The following is a 14,898-nucleotide window of genomic DNA, read 5'->3' on the forward strand; positions in this document are numbered from 1 at the left end:
ACTTCCCAAGATTTAGATATTGACGAAAGTTGCAATTTTTCGTGACAAACTTGTTTGTCAACAATCAACCTTCGATGTTGACGAATTTGCAGGTCGTCACCATCAAACATTTGACGTTGACGAAAAAATGCATACCGTCACCCCTGATATTTTATGACGGAGCTTCCTTGACGAACCCCATGACGATCAAATTTCGTCACCGCGAAGTAATCCTTGACGAAAATTGGCCTTCACATGACGAAAGTGATTTGTCAAAAAAAAAAGGTTTTCCTTTGTAGTGTATAGAAGACAATCATGACCAAATTGGACCTTCATCATGGCGGATTTATGGTCAGCGAGATCGAATCGCATGTGGTGGTGCCTCCATGGTCAATGATGGAGGTATGTTTGGGGGGAATTCTTTCGGTGTTGCGAAAGGTATTCCAATATGCTACATGTGCATATCATGTTTATTGTGCAAGTATGATCAAAGTGCTACAATGTTCTTTGTGTGTATGCTACAGAGAGATTGCTGCAATAATACATACGTGTTCCTGTAATGTTGGATGAGTTAGAAAAAAAAGTTGAATGTACAATTTTCCTTTTCTTGCAGACCACGACATGATTCTTAGATTTGGTTCCAAATAAATATGGACTACTTACATGCGGTATCTGTTTGTGCTACATGTGCATGCTCGAAATGTTGATGTTTTTGCTACACGTCACAAGTTTTTAGGGATTCTTAGAGAAGTGCTGCAAAATGATATCACAATTCTAAAAATGTTACATGCACACACAAAATATTATGTTTGGGATTTTTTTGCAGTAGTGAACTGGGGGACCACCCATGTATGTGTCAAGCCGGCCATAGCTACATCCGGCCGATGGATAGAGATTTCCATTTTTTAAAGACAATTTCATCACCCGTTTGTCTTTTAAAGGACACAAAAGCGTCGGGGTGGCTAGATCAACGGCGGGGGAGCATAGGAGCCAACGTACGAGAGACGATGGATGTGGCATGGCTAGATCAACGGCGGGGGAGCATAGGAGCCAACGTACGAGAGACGATGGATGTGGCATCAAAATTCTTTGTAGCCTTGCAGACGTGTTTATCTAACGTTAGATCTAAGACGATGTCAAGGAACATGGTGGTTTGGCTCATAGGCCCAAATGCACCTATTATAAAAAAGTGCATTCTAAGTGTATTTCAAAATGTCAAAACAATTATGGAGAAAAGGTCTGGATGTACATCCGGACATATTATGTTCACACACTATATTTTGTGGGAAAGAGACATTTTGTGGGGGTTGCATAAAAAGACATAACAAAATTCAGTGAAAAGCTATTTTGAAGCACCGGAAATAGTCTTTTTTACACAAGTCATAAAAAATGTCACTTTTCAATAGAGTTTGTGTGCTGGCATAGGATGTCCAAATATTCACCGAAAATTGTCTTTTTTACCAACATGTATATATACTCTCCGGCTTTTAAATTATTTTTTTGTCTGTTTAGGTTGCTCATCACCACATACGGCATACCATGTGGTCTCTGGCTTTTAAATTATGTACCATAGGATCAAGATAATTGTTTTGATCGTAGAGAATTCTATGCATGTTATGTTACCACGCAGTGGCAGTTGACTGAGACGCGCCCAAGTGCGGTACCACTAGCCATGCATGTGTGTGCGGTGGCTTGACGGTACGTACGTTGGAGATGGTCGTGACAGCTCCATGACCATGAAGAAAACGAAAAGAGTGAACATATTATAAATAGGACCACGTTGGATGAGTTGGATGACTGTTCTGTAGGAACCACATCTAAGTGGTATCCACAACTAGCTACTCCATGTAAAAAAGTTGTCAGAAGTCACATGATAAATTTTATCTCTCTAATGAAAACTATCACTATAGTCAGAAAAAGAGAAGAAATTCCACAAATATGACTAAAGATAGAATGTATATTATTTTAGAATAAATTCTGGAACTAGAATGTGGACTATTTTAGAATGAAGAGAATATACACTTACTCTTCATGTACAAAACCTTAATGCCCAGCCCACTCTGGCCCTTAGGCCTACGGATGATACTTGCTTTTGTTTTCTTGACATTGCCAAAAAAAAATCAAAACCTATAGAAATTGAATCTTTTTTGTGTACCTCTTCTAGTATTCCAAGAAAAGGCGACATGAACATCGACATGACCATGAGAATAGAATTAATAAGGTACGATTACAACTTGTCTTGCAACCCTAGACATGATATATACACTACCGAGGCTAGCACCTCTCCTCGGCCATCTCCGGATGGCATCGCCGCCAAGGAAGGCTTTGGTTTGGCACTTCGGCCCAACGTTGTCAAGGAAAGTCTTAAAATATTGTAGATAAGGGAGAAAGGAAGGAAAAGACTGACCGTCGGTATGTAGTTGGTAGAAGGATATATCAGCAAGCTACGCGGTAACTCAAAACAACTCAGTGGGGAAGACAAAAATAACATTTCTAATACTAGCCATGATCAATTTGGGCCAGAGTGAGTATAAGATAATTACACATGAACATGCCATGTCCTATGCGTGCATATAAAGGGTCATCTTGTAGTAACCCTTTCATAGTTTGGAAATAAAGATTAATATCATCATCGACCCTTATATCTAAACCCCATTCTTGCACATCTTGTGCAATATATTGGAACTATGTGCAAAAGAAAGAACTAAAATCATTGCTCTATAATTTGATTTTTTGGAACACTCAATTTACTTTTTTCACTGCCTACAATATATATGGTTTCCATGATAGTTTTCGTGCGCACATAGGACTAGCAATAGTTGGGTTTGCCTGGCATGTACTTGCGATACCTGACACTGGTGGTGTTTTTCTTTTAGATGCAGCACTAGAGCGCTTGGTCCCAAATTCAGAGCTCCTTTGATTCATAATATAGAAATAAGAAATGCATAGGATTAGAATGTTATGCCTACTTAATCAGAAGATCAAATGTATGACCTAATGTACTTTTTTTTTGAGAATTTCTCTGCATTCATATCACGGAAAGATACAAAGTTGTTGACCCTTACAAGCACAGAGAAACACAAATACAAAGGACCAAAAACACCTAGAACACCCTAAGACCACCATAGCCCATGAAGATCTCCGGAGCCCTGTGTCATCATCCCATAAACTTGAGAGAAGACCCCTGCAGAAAGAACTACAACCAAGCGCAAGCAGGTCATCATCTTCGACCATGGTGCAATTGCCACCACGCTGCTTCCTCCTTCCTTGACACCAGTGCCGAGAAGGCATGGACACCAATCCAACACGCCTGCAGCAGCCGTCGCCATCTTTGGCTTTGAGTACCGCGAAAAGTGTCCCTTCCGGAAGGAAGGAAACTCGAGTCAACCGACCGGTCCAGCACCGCGGCCGGGCCATCCGCCCGGGCAAACCAGGAACTCCCTCCAGCATCAGCGCCGAGGAGGAAGAAAAACAGCAGCAGCAAATCATACCGACAAGGAGGAAGAAGGGTCGTTCTCCCGACCATCTGGCCGATTTTGGCGTCGCCACGTCGGACCGCCTCCTCCCCTCGCCACCAAGGCCGGCCAGAAGAAGCTGCAAGACGTGATAGCCGCAAGCCACCAGAAGAACACAAACACTAAAAAGGAAGACAGTGGTGCCATCTCCTTCCTCTCCCTCGCCACCACGGCCGGCCGAGGAGAAGGCAACAACATCAGCACTCCTCCGACTCCAGAACAGACTCCGCAAACTCCACGGCATGGTCGAAATTCGACCGTGCCCGGGGAATCCACCCTCCCCCGATCCGCAGATCTGAGAGGAAACCAGGCCAGCAGCTCGCCAGCGCCGCCACAAGTGGCCTTGCCGAGATGGGGATCGAGCTCCAGCATCCTTATTCCGACGCGGCGTCGCCTCCACCATCTCGACGCCGTCCCAGAGCACCACGCGAAGACTAGGCCGGGCGCTTCCCGGCGCAGCAGAGGAGGAGCCCCCGCCGCCGCCACGCCACCGGGGCTTTGCCCGGCGGTGCCACCGCCGGCGGCGGCGGGAGGAGGGGGTGCGGTGGGTGTGGCGGCTAGGGTTGGGGTCGTGGGCAGATGTAGTCAATACAGTCTTGACCTAATGTACTTGATTGTATTTGATTGTATCAAAGAAATTTCTATGATGTATGATACTTTTCTGTAGAATTTACACTTTATTTTTTTATATAATTAGTTTATATAAAATAAGTTCATGTGAATCAAATAAATTGTATAATTTTTTGCACAGAATCTAAATCCTACACATTTTTTATACAGATTCTTTAAATCAAAGGAGGCCTCAACCTTTTATCAGACAAGTAGGTAGGTACGTTAGCGCGTCTCCTTTCCGTGGCCTGACAGAGTGGCGCGTGCAATGACGACCCGTCAGGACCGCTATGAGACTATCAGTGTACCGTAGTAGGCCAGTAGCTCCTTCTCCTTCGTCGCAAAATTACTTGGCAAAGTTTCCATGGAGTACCTTCAGATGCATGCAGATTGTAGCCAAAGTTGACGATCGATCGACGTAGCTTGATCATCCTCCTAACCATCTAACCATCCCTGTCAAATTATGCATTGTACGGGTGTGTCTTCACCAGCTTCATGGGCTGCTTAATTAGCGCTTCACCCTAGAGAACACATAAGACTGGTCACAATGAAAAATATTATATACAAGTATCATACACATTACTAATTTATAATACCATCCGATAATGCATAGTATCATAAGATAGTATCATATTCTCATCATATTTAGTGCTTTTTGTAGAATTCTTAATGTAAATGTGTGTACATGATGTATTTGTCATTAAGTTTTCTAACTTTATGTGATATGATACGGTATCATATTATGATACCACTCTCATCTCTCACCTCATTAATTGGTGTGCCACATCAGAATGCCAACATGACATTCATGATACTACTTATGATACCCATTAGCTAGTCTAAAACTGCGGGCTCCACGATTAGCATGTCATCGTGCTCTTCCTCGATGACCGGGGTCCACCTCCTCCTTCTCCTTGTCCTCTGCCTCTTCCTCTGTCGCGAACCGCACCGCCTTCGCACGTCGCCTTGCGCTGCTCGGCTGTTAGCGAGAGCTGCCTGCGAGCGACCAACGTGAGTTTGGCCCACGCCGTCTGCAGCCTGCGACGCATGGCGCAGAGGACGAGAAGAGGGCGCCGGAGAAGGAGGAGGTTGACGGGCTGTCCGTGAGTGGTTTGAGATGGCGAGGCCGCACCCACGTGGTTTTTAAGCTGGTGGCCAGGTGGAAAACTTCACGAGAGGGCGCCCTGAGTTGCCGCTTCCTGCGCGAGAGAACTTTCCTGAGCTCGCCCCTCGCAATATTGCATCTGCCATGGACGCGGCCCCTCGAGCCCGTCACCGCCCGCGAAGATAAAGCCGCGTGATCCAAATGGATGGAAGCGTTGGATGCAATGTGTGACCCAAACGAACAGAGGGCGCCTACGTATCCTTCTATTTCTATATCCGCGCGGCCACCTAAAGGGACGGAATCGGACACTAAAAGGTGCCGCATTGGAGATGGACCAAGTGTATGTACAATGATTTTCACGTACGTATTGTTTCTGACGTCAGGTGTGGGGTATGCAGATTGCACGAACAATGGCATCTTAGTGCAGCCCCTGTTTCTCCTACATCACGTATGCATGCACGTACGTAGCAAGTGGTGATGGAGCAGTCTTATTTAGGCATGTACGGGCACCGAGCCAGGCAGGCAGTGCCAGTGTGGCACACTGCTGCATTGTGTACTTTGGTTGTGACGACATGGTTAGCTCTTAATAAACGGCCTGGCTCCTACGTACTTCGGTCCCTTAGCTTGTCCCTCCCCCCGGCCGGCCTGCAAACGCCCGGCCGCATTTTCGTCTCACCAGCACCAGGTCACCATAAAACCACACCACCCCCTCAGTTCTTGCACATACACACCACACAAACACAAAGAAAGTTCAGATAATTTACTGTCTGCCATGGCCGCGCCGCATGGCATCATGCACGGCGTCGACTCGTTCTCGCAGCTGCCGTTCGTCCGCCCCGCCGCTCTGCTGCCGGCCGACGCCACCATCCGCCTCTTCGGCTGCGACTTCTCCAACGAAGGACAAGCTAGTGGCCATCCGCCCAAGAAAAACGAGGAGGCCGACAGCACCCTGGTTGCCGACGTGAGGGCTGCGGCTGCGGCGGCGGCGGCGGCGGAGGGGGAGGCTCGGAAGTTCGAGTGCCACTACTGCTGCCGCAACTTCCCGACGTCGCAGGCACTCGGTGGCCACCAGAACGCGCACAAGCGCGAGCGCCAGCACGCGCGCCGGGCGCACCTCGAAGCCTCCCTCGCCGCGCACTACCTCCCGCTCACGCCGGGGCCCCACATCTACGGCGCCCTCTTCGGCGGTTACGCCCACCACCAGGCCGCCGCGATGCCAGCGCAGTACCCGGTGTGGCCAGGGGCCGTGCCGGCGATGTACGGCAACGTGGCCCGGTCGGCAGCGTACGGCGGCAGCATGGCCTTGCCGGGGGTGGTGTGGAGGCCGGCGCCGGTGAGGAGTGGCCCTTTCGTGGCGAGCGGCCAGCAGGACGAAGCGACGGCAGCGGCGGGGTCGGGAGAGGTGCATCTTACTGATGTGAAGATGAGCGTGGTAACGTCGCTGCCGTCGTGCCTGACCGGCAGGTCGCCGACGGAGATCGGCAGGTCTGATATGATGGGGCAGAAGGAGGGCGTCGTAAGCCTGGATCTTTGTCTGTAGTTCGTTGCCTACCTCAACTGTTTAGGTTACCTTTTTATTCGCAAAAAAAAAAAAAAAAAAAAAAACTGTTTAGGTTACCTTTGTCTTCCTCAGGTCGATCACTCTGTTTAGCCTACAGGAGTATATTTGTCAATTGTCATCGAGGGCGTTTATCTTGTTTCATCAGTGCATGAATAATTTGTAGTACCTTTTTCTCCATTTTAGGTAAGAAGTCATGAACTATTTTATACTACTATATATATATATGCTTAGCATTGCAACCAGGTTTTTTTGTTCAATATAAAAAGGTTTCAGGAAGTTGAAGTGCTGACGAAGCAACATGCCTGGCTGCTCTTCATTGTAAAGTCCACCTGTGCCCCTTAAAATGTGACAGGTTCATTCCAAATGAGTGTACGATTTAGGGGCTGTTGGACATATGTTCAGACCCATGGGGCAGCTGCTCCTAATGACGCAACCGGATTAGAGTAGTTCATACACCAGTTCAATTGGATTTTGGGAAGTTCCAGAAAACAGATAGGTCCTACAACAACTCAACATGACACTCGAATTACTGGTTTTCTTCCCAGTGTCTATCAGTGCTCAACTAGATCGTCTTGTAGTTGCCGATAAACATATCTTTGTCTTGAATTTCCACACGTATGGCGAGAAATTAAGCAAACTCGGCCGAGACGCCTAGATTTGGCTCAACGAGAGGGCCGTGCTTGTCAAAATCCCGATCAGACGCTAGACTAACATCACGCTCTATCTCCACAATCACAGTATGAATGATAACACAATCAATCATGACCTCCACATATGATCTTGGGACCATGTTTTAGCGGGAAGACCCGGTGACATACAACGGGAACTATAGGTGGGCAGGTAGAGAGAGAGGAGCATGGACACATGAGAGGGGAGATACAATCGGAGTGGGAGGTAGTCATTTAGGGGCACCGGTGGAGATGCTCGGACTTCTAACATGCACACACGAGAAATCAATCATATCCGTGCGACAAGCTAGCCCAAACTGAAAGCTACATGGGGCAGATTAGAGATGCAAGTGGGATCCCACCAAAATACCAATTGTTATTAATTTTATGGTTTCTAGTACAAAACTTGTTACCAAAATTTAAACTACAATTAACAAAATAAACTACAGGTGGAACTTTGACGAAATCCAATTGATAGCTAGCTCCATGTGAGCTGGCTGCATCTGAATGTTAGTAGCCCACCATGTCTACACGCGCAGTATCACCGACATCTCACTGCATGTAATGCACATATGCTTGTCGCTGTTGTCCTGAATAGGCATACATGTAGGATGGTGAGAAAGGTTTTCACACTAATTGATGCTACATAGTTAGGGCTGCAAGCGGGGCGGGATGCATGTCACGTTGTTTTGCCTAATTCAACTTTAATTTTGCCATTGCAGCACATCATGTTTTTTTCCTAATTTTGCTTTTGCGGTACGATTTGCGTGATGCTAGCTGCTTGCAGCCCTAATGCTAGTCAGCATGCTACACATGATTCAGTTGACACCATCACATACATAGAGCTGTTTTCTGCTATACCTCATAAGCTGGCCAAAATACCTCATCTAGTATATTGTTTAGTGTTGGGTTTGTTAGACTGAGAATTAGCTATTGCAAAAGGAATTGGTTTCGACTAGATTAGACCTACTCAATGTTTTCAATACATAATCAGTTTTATGCATTGTTCACTAAACAAGCAAACCTTTCTCATACAGAGTCTCAATGTACAACCACCCTTTACCAATGGAAATGACTAAACTTATACAATTAAAATTCCGGATCAGGTCGCTCGAGGCGCTCCCTCCCGAGCGTCTCTAGCGGCACCCTCCACACCTCCAAAACCTAGGCGGCGCTTCGATCCCCCGCCCCTGGCCGCCCCCGCTGCCTCCACGTTGGCGGTAGCGGCCCCCTCCGCGTCGAAGACGGCGGCAGAGATGGCGGTGTTCTGCTGTTGGTTTTCCTCGGGAGTTGGGGGAACGACGGCGGAAGGGCAGGGCGGCGCTGCTGTTCGGGCCGGGGCCTGAGGCCCTCCAGCGGGGCGGCAATGAGGAGGTGGCGGTGCACCCTCAGCACGTCTTCGGCGAGCATGGCGGCGAGCTAGGTCATCGGGCCAAGATCTGGGCTGCGAGGCCGATCTAGCCAGATGGGTCCAGCCACAGCCGGGGCAGAGGGATCTAGTGGTTCCTCGGATCGCTGGTACCTGCAGCCTTGCGCTTAGACTGCCTCCTTCCTCTCATGTCACTTCGGCATGGAGGTGACTGGCGGCGTGCGGGCCTGCTAGTCTCGCGAATAATGGCGGTGGTCCTAGGATTCCTTCTATCACCAAGATGATGATCTACCGGTGCTTGTCCCCATCGATCTGGCGGAAGTGGCTTGTTCCGGAAGGCTTTGCCGGCGCTCGACAAGGCATTTTATGCCTAGAGTTTGCCGGATCGGGTGAGATTTGGTTGTACGCACCGGTGTTTTACTCTGACCGTTTGATTTTAGAGGGAGCGTTTCGAAGCTTTGTTGGTTATTAATATCATGGAGCATGTTCTCGTTCCGTGATGCTGGCGAAGAATGACATGGAAGTCGAAATCTGAGGTCTGGCAATTGTGGCTCGAGTCTTGATGGCAATGAGGAATTGGCTTGGTGATTTGTGACTTGGTGCAGCGGCATGCAAGTGGGGACGACTACACAAGAGAAGGTCATAGTGCTACCTCTCTTGGTGAAAACCCAAGATCTGGCCTTAGTTGGTTGTACCTGGCAATGACTTTGTTGAAGACATTGTTTTAAGAGCGAGGACTTTCTTCAGGGTGAAAACCTAATATCTATGATCGGGCGATGATGATGTTTGTGCATTGTTCCCTTCTTGGAGACGTCGCTTTTAAAGAAGCTGGACTTCAGGTGATGTCTTGGTGGTGTTAGTACTACTGTTTCAAAAAATGAATCACTGTAGCGGGACTTTTCTTTTGTGTAATTCTTCTTTCTTTTTGGGTGTGTGCATCCATAGTGCTGCTAGGGCAATGCGTTGTGGCCGAGACTGTGTGTAATTGGTATCTTCGTGATACTAATATGTACTTTTTATCAAAAAATACAATTAAAATCCCAGATCAATAAAATATACAAAATCTAAATGTAACTATAAAAATAATCCATCACATACGTAGAGTTGTTTTCTTCTACCCCATAAGTTGGCCAAAAAACCTCATCTAGTACATGTTTAGAGTCGGGTTTGTTAGATTGAGAATTGGCTATTGCAAAAGAAAAGGAATTGGTTTTCGGCTAGACTAGACCTACTCAATGTTTTCAATACATAATCAGTTTTGTGCATTGTTCACTAAACAAGCAAACCTTTCTCATACAGAGTCTCTGTCGATGTACAACCATTCAAATTGTTGAGAAAAAACCATATACATCTAAGAGGTGTTGACAAGAATCAAGGTAGGGAGACCACCCTACGTACCTTGCCCTACTGGGAGCTCCGCCTCTGCAGTCGACCCCATAACTTTTATCGTGTTTCCTCTACTAACCCATATGTTGATGTCCTAATGGATCACAAATTGCAAAGAAATCGAGGCTAATTGAGGTAAGTCAAGGAACAAACAAATATTCTCAAATCAGAAAGCCTAACCCTAGGTAGAAAATGGGGCAATGGAACTTACCTCTAGGCACGAAGAATCGTCGTCATTCCAGCTAGGTACTTCGATGACGATGACGGCCGACACGAACAACTTCGAGGCATCTACAACGGTGGAGCACCGGCCTCAGCTAGGAAGGTACCTAGAGTGGAGGACGAGGACAGAGTGCGATGCAGGACGACACCACGATGGATTGTAATCGTTATCTATGCGCGACATCACGATGGGTCCCACACATGCTGGTAATGATTGAAGATGGTCGTGTTTGCACACCGCCTGCCCCATGGCGCGATATCCTGTAGGTGGCCCTCTTTTGTTAGAAGCGACTTCAAACTAACTAAAGTGTGTTATCGGTGCTTTTCGTGAAAATTAGAGAGACGGTTGGTGGTACTTTTTTGCATTTATTTTAAATTGAGATCGTTATTTAAGGGTGCAACTAATTTTAAGTCAACTGGGAAATAACTTAATTATCATTCATGTAATGTTACTGAATTTCAGTTGGAACATGGTTAACACGAATCTTAAAGCAAATTAATGTTCTAGAATATTTTTGTAAGTTGCAAACCATGCTGCAAGTAGTAAAATCTGAGTTAAAGTTACTATTGCATGTACAATTGGAAAACAATTCGTAATTTTTTTGCTATGCGCGTGCACCGCGCGACCGACGTCTCATGGCATGTCCTGCACCTATATATGCATGTCGGCGTGGTCCTGAACAAGCATAGGTGTAGGATGTTGAGAAAAGTTTTTCACATTAAGGACTGTTTGGTTGCCTAGATCGATTTCTTTCATGACTGCGCCAGCGAGATGGGAGCCTCTACGCGTTCAGAACGGGCCATGGGCTAGAAATGTCACTCGTTTGGTAGCCTGTGCAGAATTTTTTGGCCCAACAGAAACGAATGGCTCAGTCTGTTTGGTTTCATACGAGCCCAGCTTAAGCCTCACCACTTATCCCCATGGTGACCTTAGAGCATCTCCAGTCGCATCCTCCAAATGACGTCCAGCTAAAACGCCGGATTGGTCGTTTGGGGGACGTCCGGACGAAATTTGCGTTGGAGAAGGTCCCTTTTCCAACCACGTCCCCCAAACGCGACCTCCAAACAAAAAAGCAAGTGTAAAAGTCATGTCCGGCGTCCCTGATAGAGCCTCTATACACAGGGGATGGGTGAGGGACGCTGGACAACATTTGGGGGAGGTCCGGACCGAAGCGGCCTTTAGGGCACGCGACTGGGACATTTTTTTGGCCAGCGTCCCCCAAAGGGATCTTACCTCTCACCTCTTTGGCACGTCGATGATCACGAAAGCAGACACCACCATGGCACCGCCGTCACGCCAGTCAAAACCATCACCACGTTGCCGACCACGAAGACGAAGAGCACCATGACACTGCCGGTCACGTCGGTCACAAGCATGGACACGTCTCCAACCACGAAGATGAAGACCACCATGACATTGTCGGTCATGCCGGTCACAAGCATGGGTACGTCGCCGACCACGTAGATGAAGACCACCATGGCACCGTCGTTCACGCCGGCCAGAAGCATCACCACCTCGCCGACCATGAGGACGCACACAACCATGACGCAGTCGGTGATGCCGGCCACAAACATCACCATTTCGTCGACCACGAAGACGAGACCACCATGACACCGCCAGTCAGCCGGTCACAAGCATCACCACGTCGCTGACCACGAAGAAAAACACCACCATGACACCACCGTTCACGCCCGTCACAAGCTTAACCATGTCGCCGATGACGAAGATGAATACCACCATGACACCGTCGCTCACGCTGGTCACAAGCATCACCACGTCGTCGACCACGAAGATGAACATCACCATGTTGCCACCACCATGGATTATCACCTCTCACTTCTCCCATATCATCACCACGGCGCCGTCTATGAAGATGGCAAGCGAGAAGTTGAGCAAAAGTAATCCAAACTATAGTCACATATACGTACATATTACAGTATACTAGCGAGTCATTTATTTATCCGTCTATGTCCACCAAAACAAAAACCTTTCAACATGAAAGTCATGCGGAATGGTGAGGTGAACCCACCCCTCAAAGAAAATTTCAAACGGTTGAGCGTGTGCGACGAAATTGGCTAAATTCGCTCAAAACTTTATACACGAAATTGACGATTTACGACTGACGAAACTCAAAACCGGCTGTGGGAATTGATTCCTATCATCAACATGCATCTTTTTCATGTACATCTTATTTAAATTCAGAGTATGTTTGTGTTGATTTGAGTAGAGGGTGTGTGGAGTACTATAAGGGAGAGTGAGCTTAATAAGGAGCACGTGCACAAGTTGCATCGAAAGATTCTTTTTTGCATGGGCTGCGTACGAGATTTGCCTGCACCGCTGGAAACTGCCGAACCGGGGTACCAGGACACTACGTGGTGAAAAAATAACCCAAGGTAGTGCAAAGCCGTACTAAAAGGTAGTGCACGGGCGGTGCACTCCGAGAATCCAGCGCGGTGTAAAGCGATCCAAGGGAGTGCAACGTCGTACAACAAGGCAATGCACGGGTGGTGCACTTTGTTGCGCGGTGCAAAAACGATCAAAGGTAGTGCAACGCCGTGGAGCGTGCACTGCCAGGATACTGCGCGGTGCAAAAAAGCGAATCAAGGCAGTGCAACGTGGTACAAAAAACAAATGCACGGGCGATGCGCTGCTAGGACACCGCGCGGTGCAATGAGATCCAATGCAGTGCAACATGGTACAACAAAGCAGTGCACAGCGGTGCACTTCCACGACACTGTGCGGTGCAACAGAAACCCAAGGCAGTGCAACACCGTACAACAAGACACTGCACGGTTGGTGCACTGCCAGGACACCACGCGATGTAAAAGCGACTCAATGCAATACAAAAATGGTACAAAAAGGCAAATGCACGGGTAATGCACTGCTAGGACACCGGGCGGTGCAAAGCGATCCAAGGCAGTGCAAATTGGTACAACAAAGCAGTGCACGACGGTGCACTCTGTGCGATGCAAAAGCGACCCAAGGCAGTGCAACCGAGGCATGAAAGGCAGTCCAAAAAAAGTTCGTCCAAACCTATCAAGATGTGATCTATTTTTAGATCTCGACGCCGACTAGCACAGATATGAAAACGAAACTTTATTTGAATACTCGGTTTGCTAGATATTTCAGTTTTCGTATTCGAATCTACGGAAAAAGGGAAAAAGCCACGCAGCGACCTACTCCGCGCCCACCACGTGTCGCGCTGGGTTGATCCACAGGGAGCTTCAAACGCACCAGGTCGCATCATTCGCCAGCGTGCGGCGGGAAGCCGAGCGCCCTTCCCTAAAGGGCGCCCTTTTTCTAATAAAAACGTACAAAAAAAATGTCGCACGTATATCTTAATGTTCTGTGCTCGCAAAATTGTTTCACAAAAACTTGAGTTTTTTTGTCAAACTCTTTTAGCACCGGAATTTGCTTTCTACACATGATGCAAAAATATTGATTTTCAACGTAATTTGGCGTGCGCAAGTAAAATATTGATATATACTCCTGCGATTTTTGTTCAGATTTCTTTTTTGATATTTTAAAATAATTTCTTCGATAGCATCAGCATGTGCATCCTAGATTAAAATTGGATTTCCGCACGTCTATTAATATTGATAGGTTGCTAAACATGGTGTGTTTTTGTCGCTGAGAAACGGAGCACTTGATTCAGTCGACCCCACGGTCTTTACCGTGTTTGGCCGACCCGCACGCTTCAGCGAGGCGACCTGTCCGCCTCCATGCATCCGTGCCCCAAATTAACTGATGCGTTGACGTGAACAGCCAGCGTGTCCTCCCGTGTCCGCCTACGTGCATCTTAGGCTCGCATGGAAGCGACCTACCGGTTTTCCACCTCGCCTGACACCTGCACTCCTACTCTGGTAGCGTCGCTCGACGCCTGCGCTCCTATTCTAACCACGTCACATGTCATGCATCAATGCCGGTACGCGTTGGCATCCAATGCCCCAGCCCTTTATAAGCAGGCAAACGCCGGCCATTTTCTTCCACCAGCTCTCATATTTCATTGCCCACCACCACCACCAGCACAACATCACCGCAGCCATGGCCGACTGCATAGGCTCGAGGGGAGGGCGCCTAGAATGGCTTTCAGGTCGTGGCCGTGGGCGTGGGAGAGGCCGCAGCCAAGGCCAACGAGGAAGAGGTAGCGGGAGAGGCCAGAGTCAGCCACCAGCGTCGCCGTCGCCGTCGCCGCCATCTTCGCCTGATCCAGTCGCCATCGACCTCTCTGGCTTCGAGTTTGGCGTGACCATCCACCAGGGCATGAGCTGGGACAGGCTGCGCCTACCCTAGAGGTTCACCTAGATCGTCGACGAGTAAGAGCCCCACCATGTCCTCCTGCGCGTGTCCGGTGGCGCGACCGGTCTCTGGCCCGTGGAGGTGATGTTCGACGGTGAGAGACAGATGTTCCTCCATAACGGCTGGAGGTGCTTCACCCGCTCGCACGCCATCGACGTCGGGCACTTCGTCGTCTTCAAGTACG

General features: G+C 48.1%; 1 protein-coding gene across 1 annotated transcript; it reads left to right on the plus strand.

Moving 5' to 3' along the window:
* The first annotated feature begins 5,844 nt into the window (after positions 1-5,844).
* LOC127313449 (zinc finger protein 8-like) lies at positions 5,845-6,920 on the plus strand. The gene has a single exon (XM_051343950.2). The coding sequence runs from the start codon at positions 5,981-5,983 to the stop codon at positions 6,746-6,748; it is 768 nt and encodes a 255-aa protein (XP_051199910.1). The 5' UTR covers positions 5,845-5,980; the 3' UTR covers positions 6,749-6,920.
* Positions 6,921-14,898: the final 7,978 nt, after the last annotated feature.

Source organism: Lolium perenne, chromosome 7 (assembly GCF_019359855.2).
Source record: "Lolium perenne isolate Kyuss_39 chromosome 7, Kyuss_2.0, whole genome shotgun sequence".
Classification (NCBI taxonomy): domain Eukaryota; kingdom Viridiplantae; phylum Streptophyta; class Magnoliopsida; order Poales; family Poaceae; genus Lolium; species Lolium perenne.

Coding starts and splice junctions, on each gene's coding strand:
- LOC127313449 (XM_051343950.2), top strand. CDS start 5,981: ATGGCCGCGCCGCATGGCATCATGCACGGCGTCGACTCGTTCTCGCAG.